Source organism: Neopsephotus bourkii, unplaced genomic scaffold (assembly GCF_033783945.1).
Source record: "Neopsephotus bourkii isolate Nb327-2 ecotype Australia unplaced genomic scaffold, CSIRO-AGI_Nbou_v1 NB_1060, whole genome shotgun sequence".
In the NCBI taxonomy this organism is placed as follows: domain Eukaryota; kingdom Metazoa; phylum Chordata; class Aves; order Psittaciformes; family Psittacidae; genus Neopsephotus; species Neopsephotus bourkii.
The window spans coordinates 1,099,931-1,116,147 of record NW_026901548.1 but is presented as its reverse complement, the minus strand read 5'-3'; the positions used below and the strand labels follow the sequence as shown (position 1 = coordinate 1,116,147).

The window sequence follows — 16,217 nt, the reverse complement described above, 5'->3', positions numbered from 1 at the left end:
CATTTAGGTGTCTAAAATTTATGGAAACTGCTCACTATAGTTTCACCACAGTGATCATCAGTTACATTTCTGTTATTCTCTGATGGCAACATAAACGAATCATGTCTAATTTTTCTCTCAGTGTCTGAATGAGCTGACTCCTGCAGGAAACTTGGCTCTTCTACTATCAGCATCTCTGCATCAATGAAAAAACAAGGTTTAAGAGGCAATTCCTGGCAATCTCTGTCCTTAAAAATACATTGAAACCCAACAGTCACACCCCCATGGGCAGTATTTGAGAGCAAGAGCCAGAAGGACTAAACACAGAATAAATATTCCCAATCAGATCATGGAAGAAGAAGAACCTGCCAAGAGAGTTTTCCCTTTCCTAGAAGTTGACCTTTAGGCACTGCAGGAGGTGGTTCTGCTGATGAACGGAGGCAGGCACCCAGATTGTATTTCTAGCAGAGCAAAGGGGTGAAAGCAGATACATCACCTCAGAACATCTGAAATAGGACATTTCCTCTCGCTTGGTATTAACCCAAACGCTGTCTTCAAGATACAAATATATGTTATTGAGATGAATTTGAAAATCTGGGGAGTGGTTTGGTTAAACTCAGAAAAAGTGGGAAGCTTTTGTTCTGTTTTTAAAACACATCTGCTGTGTGGTAGACAATTAGAAAAGCAAAAGGGACCCCAAAAATACCTCTTTATGCCACAAGGAAGAAAAATACCTGAATTTAATTTCTGAGCTAAGGAGCAAAAGAACAACAAAGTACTTATAAAAACAAAAAGCACTTTAAAAAAATAATTAATAGCCAATTTCCTCAACATTAAACTTTTTTTGGCCTTTGCTTTGTACAATACTGCCCATTCTCTTAAACATTAGGTAAAATAGGGAGTATTTTCTAACAGCTAATTCTGCAACAACAGAGTTAAAACATTACCTGTGATCTCTTGCTCTTTTCTTGTTTCCTCCATTTCAGACCCCCTCTGTATTTCCTTCCTTCTCATCTTAAATCCATGACTCTTGAAGCATGTCGCAAGGAACTGCAAACAATTATTTGCGCTGGTTTGCTTTCAGACCACCACATCACATTATTTGCAAGCACCAACACAAAGGTATCAATGTGAGCTGTGGATCAGTTACTGCAACCCAGAATTTAGGTATTTGAATTAGGCCATACTGAAAATCTGGATTTTTTGATTTATTTTTTTAATAATAGCTTTCTCCAGCTTCAACATTGCAGTGAACTCCATGAAGAAGCGCTTTAGGAACAGCTTGGATCGGTTTTCCTTGAAGCCAGCCAGTCAGGAAGGATGAAAGAAAGAAAGAAACATCTGCAGCTCTGTGTGTGTGAGTAACATTCATCCTTGGCAGAGTGAGCTAGCTGTAGCTCTGCCCCTGGACTCTGAGTGGTGAAGCTGCGCTGCTGTGAACCTGCAGTGCTGCTGCTGGCCTGGAGCCCCTGCTGCCCTGCTGCCCTCACCAAGCCACACAGCACAAGGCACTGCAATAACGCTGCTGCACATGGCTTATACCAGGGCTCTCATTATCACCTTTAGCTCTTCTTTATCTTATCACCAGCTCTAAACTTACTACCAAGCTTCTTCAAACAATCTGTCAGATGCTACATGAGGACAGGAAAGGTCCTTTGCAACCCAAACCATTCTGTGATTCTATGACTCTATGAAATGAAACGTCAGCTCTCATGGGTTTTTTGTCATCTTTCACTTGGTGGTGGACAGCTGGAGATGAAAGCCCTCAGCTCTACAGATGGGCTTCCTAATGGAGCAAGTGCTCCAGTTGAGAGCATGCAAATAACCATCAGGTATCCAACCCAGCTATACGGCAGAACAGGACTCCAGTGATGCCACACACATGGGAAGGAGTTCACAGCAACCCAAGCCTGAAAAGCCTCTCACAGTGAGCTCCTAACCTAACTAGTGATATAAAACCCTGCAAGGACTCAATCTTTACCATTTGCAGCTTAGCAGGAAGCAGCAGCTGTGTTGTGTGGGACAGGAGTTTATCCACACCTCCAGATTTCTTCCACAGCATTGTTTTTTTGGTTGGGGGGGCGAGGTCTAAGGTGGCCGTGATGTCTGTGTAGTTGTTCAGTTGGTTGTACATGGCATAACAGGTGAGTTCCTTGTCTACATCCACGAACAACTTCCTCTTTCTTTTATTCTTTTTCCTCTGGGTGACAGCTAAAAAAAAAAAGGAGGTCTAAATAATGTCTATTCACAGAACCCTCAGGTATGGAACAGGCACCGGACTCAAACAGACAGGCTGACAACCTCCCAGAACATCACACAGACTTGAAAACCAAAGTACAAGCTCCTGGGCCACTTCACCAAAGGTATTCGTACATATACTCCTTGTATTCCTGTACAGGAACTTCACACATGCTTAATGGCAGAAGACATATGACTATTGCACTAAAGAACCAGGAACATGAGAACTTAATGAGGACACATGATATGCCACCAGGACTGAATAATCTCTCTCTAATCCATCAGGAAGTTAATTATTCCAAGAACTGCTGATGTCCTCAACAGGTTTCTTTACCTCCTCATGAATATCTGTATTTGTCAGTTTAATCCTTTAGCAGCTGGATTAAGATGTATGTAGTAAACAGGAAAGAAAGCCAGAGATTGGTTATATGGCCATAACTTCCTGAATACTGTTTTGGCAGGCTGGAAAATTCCAGAATGCTAAATAATAGTGTCAACATGAACTTGTTGATGCAAACATTCAGCAAGAAACTGGTCACGTTCTGACCTGTAGCATCAAGTGGCTCAAGCACAAATCCATCATCTTTCAACACGAGTGTGGTTTCACTCGCTAGGTGGCTGACTTCCTTATTGATGGTGTCTGCACAGCAGGACTCAGCTATAAGAAAACCCAGAAAATAACCCCAAATTTAAGAAATTATTCCATCTTGTAAAGTTTTTTATCTCACACCACAAAATGATAGGATCACAAAGAAGATCAGAATTAGAGAACCATGAATTTGTCTGTAATTTCACAGTTTTAAAGAAATGGGGGGGGGGGGGGTATAAGGATTTGAGATATCAAAAGATTTCCAGAAACACTTTTCAGAAATCAGTTTCACTGGTATCAAACCAAAAGAAGACAAACAACAACCGCATGATCTTACTGAAGTGTCACTTGTTGTAATATGAAGCCAGAAATACTCATAGGTGAAGTTCAAAGTTACAGCAAGCCCTCATTCAGTTTCCCTTCCCCTCCAGAAGTGATCTCCTGCTGTGGAGGCAGCAGGTGGATCAACAGCGTGTCCAACAGGATGTCATACCAAAGTGTTCCTAAGCAATGCCAAGTTACAGACCTGGGATCCCCAGGTCTAATTGAATTATACCCAAAATGAAGAATATTAGGGGGGAAAAAAAGAGCAAAATAAATGAACCAAGGCAAAAGGGATGGGACACGGTACAAAGCTGAGTGTGAGCAACTTGAGGCACTAGTGCAGGAACAGGGGTTGGTGTGAGGACAGCAGGGTGGGTGCTGCAGACTCACCGGCTGTGCTCTTCTCCAGTGGCTCTTGGGACAAAGGGTTTTCTTCCTCCATACCAAGAATGTCTAGATCCAGGCCTGTGTGCTCATCCCTCAACAGGATTTCTTACATATAAAACACATCGTTTTAATCATTCAAAGCTTTAGTAGCCATGAAATAGCCTGATACAAACTAATGTGACTTATTTAAGGTTAATCCTCAGCAAACAAAACCGTTCAGCTCCCACAAATGGCTGCAGTGGAATGGTGGCTTTCAGGGGTGCAAAGAGGAGAGGGTTACTCTTCACTGTGAGTTTCCACCATTGCTCTGAAGTATTACATTGATATTGTTTAAAAGGTATAAATCTAAAAAGGTTTATGTAACTACTCTAAGCCATAAAGATGTAGAAGCTCCTTTGCTGCCTTTGCTCTTACAGTAAGGATAAAATGCTGCAGTGCTTCACCTTCAAAAATACGAACTAAATGGCTCAACATTAAGTATAACTGGAATGCCTTTAATTCTAAAAACCTGAAATATAACCTTTAAACCATTTTTATTTGGCAGTGTCTGGCATGGACTGTCATGTCAGTCGTATGTCATAGATTCAGTGCTAAGTAGAATGCAAAGGAAGCATGAATTCAACAAGAAAACAACAGAACTTCTGTTTGAAAGCAATCACTTTCACTCTGTCCTGTTTGTTTTCCTGCCAGAATAAAAATATTTGGAAAGAAACTGATTCTGTTTATCTGTGTCAAACCTACCTATCATATCTGCAGCATCCTCCTCATCTCCAAAGCAGTCATACTCAAAACAGAAGGTCTCCTCTCGCAGAGCAGACATGTCCCTGTTCACACTCACAGAGCGATCCACCACAACACTGTTGCTGCTTGTTAAGATGCTGCCGTCAAAGAAGCTTTGTTTCCTCAGGGCGTCTGGTTTGTCATCTGAAGAAACACAGAATATCCCACGCTTTGTCTTCAGGAATCTTTGAAACACATCTATCCATTTCCTAATGTTTCAAATCATTTTTAAAAGGTTGTAAGATGCCCCAGTGCCTCAAATGGAACAAAAACCAACCTGCAGCTAATTCAGTAAAAAGCAGAGCGTTGGGTTTGATTCTCTGCTATCACATTATACTACTTAGGTGGAGTTATTACACAAAAAATTTAAGCATAAAACAGCATGACAGAGAAATCAGCACAAATACCAGCTTTTCACATGTGGAAAGGACACAGACTGTACCAAATTTTGCATAAACACACTTTTCTTTAGGGAATATTTCTAATTTCTCAACTTCTCTCACCAAAGTTTCTGTCACACAGAAGTAAATTGCTCTCATAATCCTCTACAAGCGTGATGTCCTCAGCTCTGCTCTGGTTCAAGGTGAAGTGTTCAGCAACGTCAATGGCACTGATGGAAAAAACATCACACAGAATAAAAGGAGAACTGAGAGCCACTGAGCTTTAGGCTGGAATGTGAAAACTTGCTTCTAAACAGTCACCAATCTGATGTTTTATCATAAACCCCCAAAGACAGCTTGTTTTCCATGGCATTGGAAGCACCCTGGCTGATCCTCAAGGAGAGAACATTTTTTCCCCAAGGCTATTTGCAGTCGAGCCAGTTAGGGTTTTATGGAGAAATTTCCCTGCTTTAAATTTCCTCTAAAAGCTAAAAATAAGCATTTGGAAACCAGGTGCTGGGTGTTTATTAACAGTGGTACCTCCAAGCAAGCCAGAGCTCTGTGCAGCCTCCAGTGTACATCACACAGTGGGGACAGACCCTGCCCTGGCCAGGAGACAGCTAGGGAATCCTAAACAGAACCCATCAAACTGCATTCATGAGGAGGTACAGAGGAAGCCTCAGGAGAAATCTGTTATCCCAGACCTTTGGGAGCATCAGAGCTATCACAACATGTCTTGGCCTCCTGCTTTCTATCAGTGTTTCTACATTAATGCTGATTTGTGCCAGGAAAGCCAATGAAATACGCTGGCTTTTCATCAGGAGCCAAGCTGACTGCTGCTGATAAAACACACCAGCCCCAAAGAGCCAGAAATTAAATGCAGTTACACAAGGGAGCAGTACAACGTGGTGAGGTTACTCACCAGAGCTGCCTTGCTCTTACAACAGGATTTACACTATCTTCTCTTGAGGTCAGAGAGTGGTTTGCAGGCTTCACTCTGGCAGTCTGAAACCCTGAACTCTAAGTTCATGCATTATTTCATTGTAAAGGGCTGTTGATTAAACAGACTTTGAGGAGCTCAACAAAAGCACAGCTCCTGTGACTGCAGCCTCACAAAGGTGACTCAGCATTTAGGAGAATCCAGGTATCAAAGCCAAACAATTCCACCTGAGTCTTGGTCAGATAACATGAGGATATCTTTTACTTCTGAAGATACTGAATAAAACCGAGGGAAGCATTTACTTTACGTCAGGTAGTGGTGTTTCAAAATCATGAAACTCTTCAGGCAGCGTAATGGCTTGATAAGTAGCCTCAAAGGTCTGCTTGGGAAGGTCGACAAGGCCTGGAACAGACAACAGCACAAAGTAAGCATCAATAAGGCAAAAGTAATGCTCTCCCACGTATGTGTATTGGAACTATAAACCTGTCAGGAAGGACTGCTGCTGTTCTAATAACAGAAGGGCAAAGCTTAGGCCCTGTGTCAATAGGACCCCAAAGTGGAAGTAAATCCTTCCTTTATGTATATTTTAGACACTATATTTTTTTACAGATACAGCAGAGCCTGCTGCTACAAGACATGAGATAAAGTAAATATATGGGGTTTATTAACAGCTACTTGAAGTCCCTGGAAGATCCTCGCAGCTGACATTTAGCCTGGAGTCTTCCACGCCGCTTCAGATGAATGATTGTGTTTTCTTTCCCTCTGCAGTGCCTGCAGAACTGCTCTTCAGCATCAAATAATTATGAAGCGAGAGTGCAAATACTCACTAATGGGAGGATCTAGGAACAATTCAAGTGGGAAGGGATTTCCAAAGGTCATTTAATGGAATCTTTTGCTCAGAACAGGGTTAGTTCCTAAGTCAGATCACTTCTGACTGTTTCTGATGGAGAATGACAGCATCCCTGAACAGTAACAAGCAATAGGACAGGAGGACACAGCCTCAAGCTGCACCAGGGGAAGCTTAGACTGGATACTGGGGGAAAGAAAAGCTTCACCAAAGGGTTGTCAAGCACTGGAACAGGCCGCTGAGGGCAGTGCTAGAGTCACCAACCCTGGAGGTATTTAAAAGACATGTAGATGTGGTGCTTAGAGGCCTTGGCAGGGCTGGGTTAACAGTTGGACTCAATGATTTTAAAGGTCTTTTCCAACCTAAATAATTCTTTAATCCTATGATCCTGTCCTTGAGAATAATGTAGAGTAGGCATTTGCTACTCTGCAAACAGACCAGGTCACAAAGCACATTAGGGCTGACAATAGATGCTGATGTCCTGTTGGTAGCCTTTTATTAGACAACAGTGCCTCCTCGTTTGCTGCCTAAGAATGACAAACATCCAGCCAGCTGGGAAAGGATCCAGCCTGTCTGCTCCCTCCTCACTGGCTTCATGGGCAGAGTTCAAACCCCACTGTCAGGTCTGGCACTAACACTCGGTTAGGATGCTGCTGGTGTCATCAGAAATTAAAATCAATTAGCTAACAATGGAGGCTGAATTGAAGCTTCTCCTAATAAGACCACTTAAGATATTGCTTCTTTTAAAGGAGTCAGAGACCCAAAACTGTATTAAATTGAACATCAGCAGTAGGCCACTGGTATGTTTGGGATCAATAATGTATATTTAACAGGAATATCCACAATTACCTTTTAAAATGAGAGCTGTAAAGGACACAGGTGGAAAGATGCAGAGCTGCGTACGTACCCGGGCGAAAGGCTGTCTTCATTTTTGCCAGAGCTTCGCTGCAGTCTGCCATGAGGTACTTGGCTTTCCTGTGGTAAATCCTCACCACTCCAAGGAGTAAGTGTCCGGAGGTCCGCAGAGCTATTGTAAACTGGGATGGTTTCAAAAGGTTGGCCAGGAGTTAGGATTTGGGGCAAAACCATTAAAAGGGAAATGTTTAACCATTCAAATGGGAATATTACACAGCAGTGCCAGAGTTCCAGTATCATACATCAATACAAAGCTCTGAAATTCAGCAAGGCTTTGTGCTGATGTAGAGGATCACAACCAGAGCCTGGAAACCTCTAGCTGTTTCTGTTGCTAAACGTTGCCATGCCAGAGGGTGAGGCCTGAACTGAAGCTCTTCCTTTATCTAAATGATCTCAACTAACTTCCAGCAAACAGTGTAACACGCCCTGAAACAGCAAGCAGCTGTGCACAAACCAGTATTTGACGCTTGGGTTATTTAACTGAGCAGATACCATACCTATGCCCTTATTTATGCAAAGTCTTCCTGCATCAAGCACACTCAGGGTGGTGGTGCTGATGTGAGGCAGGACAGCATACAAGGGAAAGTAGAGGACACTCATCTAATACCTCTTGAAAAACACTTCCATATAATATCTATTTAACAGCACTTTGTTAATGGTAACCCACGCAGGACAGTGGGATTCAGGCTGCCAGATATCAAGCAGGTGTTTTCATAGAGGAAAACATACTAATAAAATCTGCTTGCACCAGCTGAAAGCTTGGGATCTCCTGAGCCATTGCCTGGTGATGGTGCAAAGCATTCCTCACCATTCCCTTGGATGCTTCCCTTGGATGGGGTTGCAATGGACTGAGTCACAGGTCCTTGATTACCTGCATCTGTTTGCTTGAGTCACACCTTATCTGGGAGGTGGGGAGGACTTCAGCCTCCTGGACTGGTCATAGAGCCTCTCATAAGCATTAATTATGTACTTACCTGCTTACAATGGGGAACCTGGAAGAAGTCCACTGGAAGTTGGTTATGAGATGTCAAAAGTTATTTATTATAAGATCAGCAGATGCATTCTGCCCACAGAGCAGTGTGCCATGTCACGGCTCTTTATGAGCCCCTTGATATGAACCAGCACCCGGCTGCTCCATCTTTCTGAGGCACAAACACCACCGTTCCCAAGTGCTGTCGTACATGTCACTGCCACGCTGCACTGATGGCCTTGTGCTGCCTCACACCCCTCAGGCCTGGTGCCCACAGTGCAGGCCCCGGAGCTCTGTTCATATGTGGAGAAGCCCATCTGAATGCACTGCGGTAACACTGGCTTACACTGCGTGTTAAATGTACACCCCAGCCCTCCAGGAAGGTGATTGCAGCTTCACTATTCACAAGCTGCCCTACTGCAACCTCAGTATTCACGTAACTGCCATACTGACATGGGGATGATCGGGGCAGGATCACCTCCCGTATGGAGCCAGGCTGAGAAAGTTGGGGCTGTTCAGCCTGGGGAAGAGAAGCTGCGTGGAGACCTCAGAGCAGCTTCCAGTGTCTGAAGGGGGCCTATAGGGATGCTGGGGATGGACTCTTCATTAGGGACTGCAGTGATAGGACAAGGGGTAACGGGTTCAAACTGAAACAGGGGGAGTTTAGATTGGATCTAAGGAGGAAATTCTTTCCTGTGAGGGTGGTGAGGCACTGGAATGGGTGCCCAGGGAGGCTGTGAATGCTCCATCCCTGGCAGTGTTCAAGGCCAGGTTGGACAGAGCCTTGGGTGAGATGGTTTAGTGTGAGGTGTCTCTGCCCATGGCAGGGGGGTTGGAACTGGATGATCTTAAGGTCCTTTCCAACCCAAACCGTTCTATGATTCTATGATTCTATGATTCTATACTGCAACTCCACTATTCCCATATCTGCCCTGTCACAGGGGTTTACTCGAACGAGAGTCAAATAAAACCCGCGCAGTTTCCCTCCCGCTGGCTTTGGAACAGCCCCAGCTTCACCCGATGGCACAAACCCTCTGAGGCTGGACCCCTCTGCCCCACAGCCTCCCGGCTTGTCCGGCCCACCTTTGGCGAGAGGATCTTCTCGATGGTGGCCTCCAGGTTGCACTCGAAGATGTGAGCTTTGGTGAGCTTCTTCTCCCAGTGCGCGGCCAGCCAGATCTTGGCCAGGGGCCCGCGCTTGTTCACCAGCAAGTGCATGTAGAACATGGCGCCCGCGCTGAGGGCAGCCCCCGCTGCCTCCCACCCCTGCTAGGAGCCCGGCTCCGGCCAGAGAAGGGGTTTAATGGGACACTGAGGGGGTGAGGGGGATTTGGTGGGATCCTAAAGGAGAGGGCAAAGGGATTTGATGGGATGGGGGGGATCCAGCCAGGCCCTGAGGGGAGGAGGGGGTGTAGCAGGCCCTGAGGGACGGAGGTCACCTCAGCTGGGTGCTGAGGGGGCAATGGGGATCTGAGGGGGAGTGAGGGGATGGGGGAGATTTATCAGGACAAGGGGGGGTTTGGTGGGATCCTGAGGGGGTTGGGGGGGGGTACCTGAGGGGATGGGGACGGGGGGGCTCTTAGGGGATGGGGCAGTGGATCCTGAGGGGATGGAGGGAGCTCACCCGGTGCTGAGGGAGTGGAGGGGCCCTGAGGGGACCCAGCGGGCACCAAAGGGTTTGGGGGGGTTTATGGGTGCTGAAGGGACCCAGTGGGCACCGGTGGGGTTTGGGGGGGGGGTTATGGGTGCTGAGAGGACCCCGGTCCCGCGGCGCTCAGCTCCGTCCGGTTCGGACCCTCCTCAGGGGCTCCTGCGCGCTCCCGCCAAAACCGGCCGGGGGGGGGGAGGAGATAACGCGCGCGGCGGCGGGAGCGCGCCCTGGGCGCGTGTCCGTGCGGGGTGGGGGGGGAACGACACCCTCCCGGGGACCGGCTCCGTGGTGCCCGCCTTGCACCGATGGGCACAGCCCCGGGACCGGCGGCTCCGCGGGGCGCTCCCGCAGGGAACGGTGCTGGGAATGACCCCATTGCTGTGCGGTCAGCAGGGAGCGCGCACCCACCGGCGGGAGCAGGATGCACCTGCATCACCTCCTCCATCTTCAGTGCCACCTTTTCCCTCCTCCTCCTCTTCTCCTTCTCCACCACCGCCCCCTCTTTTTCACCCTCTTTCTCCTCCTCCCAGCCTCTTTCCCCCTTGCCCTTCCGAGAGCTCCCTTGGGAAGCTTTCCCATCTCCCTCCCTGCGGGCGAGCAGCTCCCCAGGGGCTCCAGGCACGTTTGCGGAAGGAAGAAAAGAAAGGAAATAGAAGCAAAAAGAAGAGCTTCGGACCCGACCCTGTGCACAGGGAGGAGGGTGAAGGCGCTCGGCCGCCCGCCTGCATCAGCCACAGCCACCGCTGAGCCTGTCTGCGCTTACACGGTACCACCAGAGCATCACCGGCTCCTCATCCCTCTGCCTGATGCTCTCCGCGCTTTGTTTTCCGTTCAGGCAGAGCAGTGAGGATCCCGGTGCAGCTGCTGCTGCTGGGGCTCTCCCAGCGGGCTGGTGCTAGGTGATGATATCCAGATCCCAATTAGCACCAGGGCCTGCTCCCAGGGCAGCTGCAGCCGGGATCAGCAGGGGGCAAGCAGGGATCAGCAGTGCTAGGAGGGGAGGTCACAATGAGCCCGGCTCCTCCGGTCCTCCCTCCCTCCCTCCCTGCCCGTGCCCCCTTCGGTCCTGGCTCCCGCATTGCCCCGCTGCTTGCTCCCGACCTCCGAGTCACCTTGAGCCGTGCTGGCCGCGGGCGTTCGCTCTGCTTGGGATGCTGTGAGTGCTGAGGAGGCAGGAGTGAGACCTCACCCATGGTGGGGCTGGAACGGGGTCACCCCCACCAGCAGCCGGGGCTGTGCTGCAATAGGGGTGCGCTGGAGGGGTCTGAAGGGATGGAGCCGCATCCAGAGCCCTTCCATTCCTGCTCCCACTGTCCTTTCATGGTACGAGGCTCCCGTTTGCTGGCTCTCCCATCCCCATTTAATCCTTTTGGCCAAGCAATGGCACAGCAGCCCCACACTGCTCCATCTCCCAGGCTCCCTCCCTCTGTCCTGTTCCTATGCCTTTCCAAGCCCTCAGCCTCTCCCCTCCAGCGCTCCTGCAGATTCATTGTGCATTTTGGCAGCGCTGTCTTTGACCTTGGCTCTCTCCCTTCTCTCTTTGCTCCTGCGCTGGCAGCATAAATCTTGGTTGTCTCCATCTCTCCTTCCCTGCATGCCAGAGCCCTGGGAATGGAGCAGCCTTTGCCAGCCCCCAGCGGGATCAGGAATGGGCTTTGGGGTGGAGGTCATCACCCTGCTCCCATGTGGGACCCAGAGGCAGCGACATGTGTAGGACGCATCCCTTCACCTCATCCATCGCAGGCATCCTCTCAAGTGGGATCAGGATGCAGGAACTAAGCAGTGTTCCCCTTGTTCCCAGGGATTTTGGTGATGCCCTAGGTAGCAGTCCCAGTGCTGGCACACTGTGTGTTCACACGCATGTGCCCGCCTGCTCCAGATCCATCTTTTCCTGCTGATTCGGGACAATCTGCGTCCCGTGACCTACTTGTCTCCAAGCATCTCCTGCCTTCCCGCCGAGTGGGCTGGCACTAAAGCCTCTCGGAATGTGCTTAACGTGTCGGGATGCACTCACGGTTATTTTTAATCCTGCTTTTTTCTCGGCCCACTTCTGGATGCATCCCTAGGGATGCGGTGCTGGGAAGCATCCGCCTTTCCAAACAGGGCAGCGAGAGGGGACGGGAGCAGCACACACAGCCTGCGATGCCAACTTCAGAACTAACCAAATCCCATGTAGCCCTGCCGTGACATGGCACAAAGTGATGGGAGACCCCAGCCCACCCCACAGCCCCCGACCCTGCTGCAGTGCAGGGACTGGAAGCGTTGGGTGTTGGTCCCCCCTGCACCCCGAGCTCATCACCCAGCACCAGCATCACCCTGGGTAATGGTGGGTGAGCTTGTGAAGGCGCTGGAGGCACCTGAATGTGCTGAAGGGGCCGTCAATGTGATGGACAAATCTTCCTGACAGCTTTCAGCAGCAATCTCTCAGGGTTTACATCCACCATCTGCAGGCACCGCTCCTAAGGTGGGAATAGCACATGTCCTGGTAACAAACCAGCTCAGAACGTGCTGGTGCCAGTGGGTGCTGTGGGGCTCACAGTGTGGGTTGGGAGCAGTGGGTACCAACACCGGTGCTGTGTGAGAAATGGAATAAACAGTGTTGGTGAGAGGTGGGGTGATGGAGGCTCTGTGCTGTGGGACTACAGTGGGACAGTGGGGATGGCTCTGAGTAGCCAGCACCTCCGTGGGCTCCTGTGGAGCCTCTCATGCATGGTCCAAGCCCAGGTCAAGCCCTGCATCCCCAGGGATTTGGGGCAGGCTGGATCCTTGCAGGGGCTCCTGGCTGGGCTGGACCTCTCCCTGCTGCATTCAGGGCTGCATTGAGTGTCCCCAGCTCTGCCCTGGGTCCCCAATGGGGACAGCAGCTTGTGGAGTGCCCACCCAGCACCACTGGGAGCATCCCACGGTCTCCCCTATGCAAAGCCCACCGTGCTGCTCCATCCCCTCCATCCGTGCCCACCCCACGCATCCTGCCCCCACGGAGGGTCCCGGTGCTGTCGGGGGGTGCCCTTATCGCGGGCAGGGGGTGCAGAGCCGGTGCCGGTACCGCGGGCGTGTGTGAGTGCCCCCCGGGGCAGCCCGTTGTACGTGTGTGTGTGTGTGTGTGTGTGTGTGCGTGTGCGGGCGGCGGCGGAGCGCGCCCTGGGGACGGGCAGCTCGGGGCACCGGCGGCGCCGGCACCGGGGGTAGGCAGCCCGGCGAGGAGGGGGGGGGACCGGAGGAGCGGGAGCGGGGAGCGGCGGGTGCGGGTACCGGGGAGGTTGGGAGCGCTCCGGGGAACCGGCGAGGAGGGAGAGCCCGACGGGGGAAACGGGTCCCGGGGTGCCCGGTTCGGGGCGGTGCTGCTCGGGGAGGGAGAGACCGAGGGAGGGACGATCCGGTTCGGGGAGGCAGGTGCCGGGTCCAGGGAAGGGGAGCAGCGCGGTGCGGGGAGGGGGGACAGCCCGGTTTGGGGACCCGTATCCGGTGGGCAGCCCCGTTTGGGGACCCGCGGGTGGGTTGGCAGCCCGGTCTGGGGGTGCGGCTCCGGTTCCGGGGGGGGGGGGGGGAGCGGGATCCCGGCGGGGGGGAACAACGCGGGCCGGGGCTCGGTTTGCAGGCGGGGCCGGGGAGCACCGCGCATCACCTCAGCCCGCGCAGGCCGGCGGCGGCTCCATGGCGGCCCCGCGGGCGGCGGAGCTGCGGAGCCCGGGCGAGGAAGCGGCGGCGGCGGCGGCGGCAGCGGGAGGGGGGTCCCCGGCGGGCCCGGGGCTGGCGCTGGCTCTGTGCTGCGCGCTGGGCGGCGCGGCGCTGGTGGTGCTGGCGGGGGCCGTGCCGCGGGCGGCGCGCCCCGACCCGGCGGTACCGGCGCGGCAGATGGAGCGGCTGGAGGAGCGGGCGGCGCGGCTGCGGGCCCGCCTCGACCGCTGCACCGTGGCCGGGCTGGCGCTGCTGGCGCTGGGGGGGCTCCTGCTCGCAGCCCTGCTGCTGGGCGCAGCCGCCGCCCGCCGCCGAGCACGGGCCGCCCGTCGCACCGGGGGCACCTACGGCTCCGTGCGGCTGCGGCTGCGGCGGGTGTCGGCAGAGGGGACGCGGGCGCTGCTGGAGACACAGCTCAGCCCCCAGCAGCCGCCCCCCGAGGGGCCGGGCTCTTAGCACCCAGCGCACCCCGGGGACCCCCAGCCGCAGGCAGGAGCGGGGCTCCCCAACACCGATGCCCCCCGGTGAGGCTCCACCCGCACCCGGCCGCCTTTCCTCACCTCCCGGACCCTCCTTGGATGGGGATCCCCTTGGCAGCATCGGAGCGATGTGGGTTTGGGTGCATGGCCCCACCACCAGCACTGGCAATGTGGCCTTTGGACACCCCCCTCGCCTCCCCAGCACCTTCCTGGATGGGGTCCTGCTCACCAGCATCGGCACAACGGCACCTTAGGGATACCTGTGGGATTTCAGTGCCGTGGTTGGTCATGGGCTGGACACGAAGCCACAGCCGCAGCCGGCTCCTTCCCGGCATCCAGGGCAGCGCCGGCTGCTCCTCTGGGATGGAGCTCCCCATTTTCAGCCATCAGTGACCTTTGTAGCAATAGTTCCCTGTGAACTCTGCGGTGTGGATTTGGTGCTTGCCCCATGCTGGGCAGGAGAGGAGGAGGCAGCAAGCGCGACCACCAGCACCCCATCGCTCTCCCAGTCCGGAGGGTGGGATGAAGGCCAGGACACACAGACACACCGTGCCCAGCATCCCACTCCCACCAGCAGCCCCAGGACGGCCTCCTCCAAATCACAGCGCTCTGCCAGGGGGAGAGAGGACAATTCCCACCGCCTGGAAGCGATGTGGTGGTTCTGTTCCCATTGTGCCGATCACAAGGGCCATTGTCTGCAGCGCACATGAAGCATCATTAAAGCACAATGTTCTGTGGAAAGCGGGATGCTGTCAAAGGGAAGTGATTATCCCATAGGAAATGCAGGCCCACGAAAGGGGGTGTTTGCTCTGAGCAGCCCATAACTTACTCACTTCAAACGTTTCCAGGTGGAGACAAATCTCTCCAGCACCCCAACACGAGGGGAAAGGCGCTGTTACGTGGGGAGCAATTGTCTGGGCCAGGTTCATGTCAGGGGGCTCATTCTCTGCCCCGTGTTTTCACATCTGGTGCTCTGCAGCCAATTCCTGTTGCAGTGAAGGGCCCCACGTCCCTCTCCCCATCACCACATCACCCATCCATGCTCCCCATTTAATGTAGGGCCCTGTGAAACCATCTCTAAGAGCCTCCCACCCGCAGCCCTGGCACCCAGGCACCTTTCCCTGGATTAAGGCACGCATGGGGTGAGATGTGGGTGGCTGTGCTCCAGTGTTCCCCTTTCCCCATGGACCCTTGAGCAGAGCCTGGAGCATCCAATAAAGAGCCCAGGCAGAGCAGGGGGAGCAAAGGCCATCGTGGTTGTCACTGCGGGGTGATCCTGGGGCATAAGGACACAGGAGTGAGGAAGGGGATGGAGGAAGGGGAGGAAGGCTCTTGTGCAGGGGGTGCTCCGGGAGACCTGTGTTCAGCAGGAGGCTGCCCTGGGAAGGCAGAACTCCCTCTGCACCTCTCTTGTGAGCCTGGAGGGGACAATAGACCCGTTCAATGGAGAAACCCTCAATGCTGTCGCTTCACATAAGGCAAAAGGGTCTCTGCAGGAGGCAAGGCTGAGCCCCGGTGGAGGTTACAGCTGCTGAGCACAAGAGATGCTCCTGGGATCAGAGCATGAGGCCGCACAGGGCACGCTGTGGGATGGAGCTGCCATCGCTGCGCTGTCCCTCGAGGAGCTGCAGGACGGGGGGAAGCCTCTGGGCTGACAGAGATGTATTGAAGGGGAATGAGCTGTGTCGAGGAGTGCCATTAAAGAAGTTCCCCATCAGGACTCCAGAACTGGGAATGAATGGGAGGGTGGCTGCGGTGGTGGGACACGGATGCTGCGATGGGCATCCTCCCTGCACTGGCCTGGCCAACCCTTTGTGACTGAAGGAAGAGCAGTGCAGACAGCTTGAGGCACTGCCCCGTGATGGTTCATGTGCAGGGGGGTATTTAGGAAGCAATCAAATATACTCCAGGATGGTGGGGGAAATCCAGCTGGGAAAAGCGGGTTGATGCTGCACAGCCTGGGTGGGATGAGGATCAGCAGCCTCTCAATGCGGGGGCATCCAGGGCTTCACCCACCCATGGAATAAGGTGCTGATGGGTGCATCAGAGGCAGCTCCAAG

The 16,217-nt window shown here is 52.7% G+C and overlaps 2 protein-coding genes across 4 annotated transcripts in view; both read right to left on the bottom strand.

Annotated features, from left to right (window-relative positions):
- The window catches only part of RTEL1 (regulator of telomere elongation helicase 1), a 363,295-nt gene that overhangs the window by 221,428 nt on the left and 125,650 nt on the right, over positions 1-16,217 (bottom strand). The window lies entirely within an intron of this gene.
- Positions 1-16,217, bottom strand: part of RAD21L1 (RAD21 cohesin complex component like 1) — a 96,418-nt gene that overhangs the window by 2,384 nt on the left and 77,817 nt on the right. The window contains exons 2-11 of the mRNA XM_061361479.1: positions 9,433-9,618; positions 7,372-7,501; positions 5,920-6,019; positions 4,801-4,907; positions 4,259-4,441; positions 3,521-3,622; positions 2,765-2,875; positions 1,961-2,190; positions 927-1,029; positions 36-175 (exon numbers count right to left, since the gene is read on the bottom strand). Coding sequence (XP_061217463.1) covers positions 36-175; positions 927-1,029; positions 1,961-2,190; positions 2,765-2,875; positions 3,521-3,622; positions 4,259-4,441; positions 4,801-4,907; positions 5,920-6,019; positions 7,372-7,501; positions 9,433-9,576 — 1,350 coding nt within the window. The 5' untranslated portion in view covers positions 9,577-9,618. The remainder of the gene's footprint in view (positions 1-35; positions 176-926; positions 1,030-1,960; positions 2,191-2,764; positions 2,876-3,520; positions 3,623-4,258; positions 4,442-4,800; positions 4,908-5,919; positions 6,020-7,371; positions 7,502-9,432; positions 9,619-16,217) is intronic.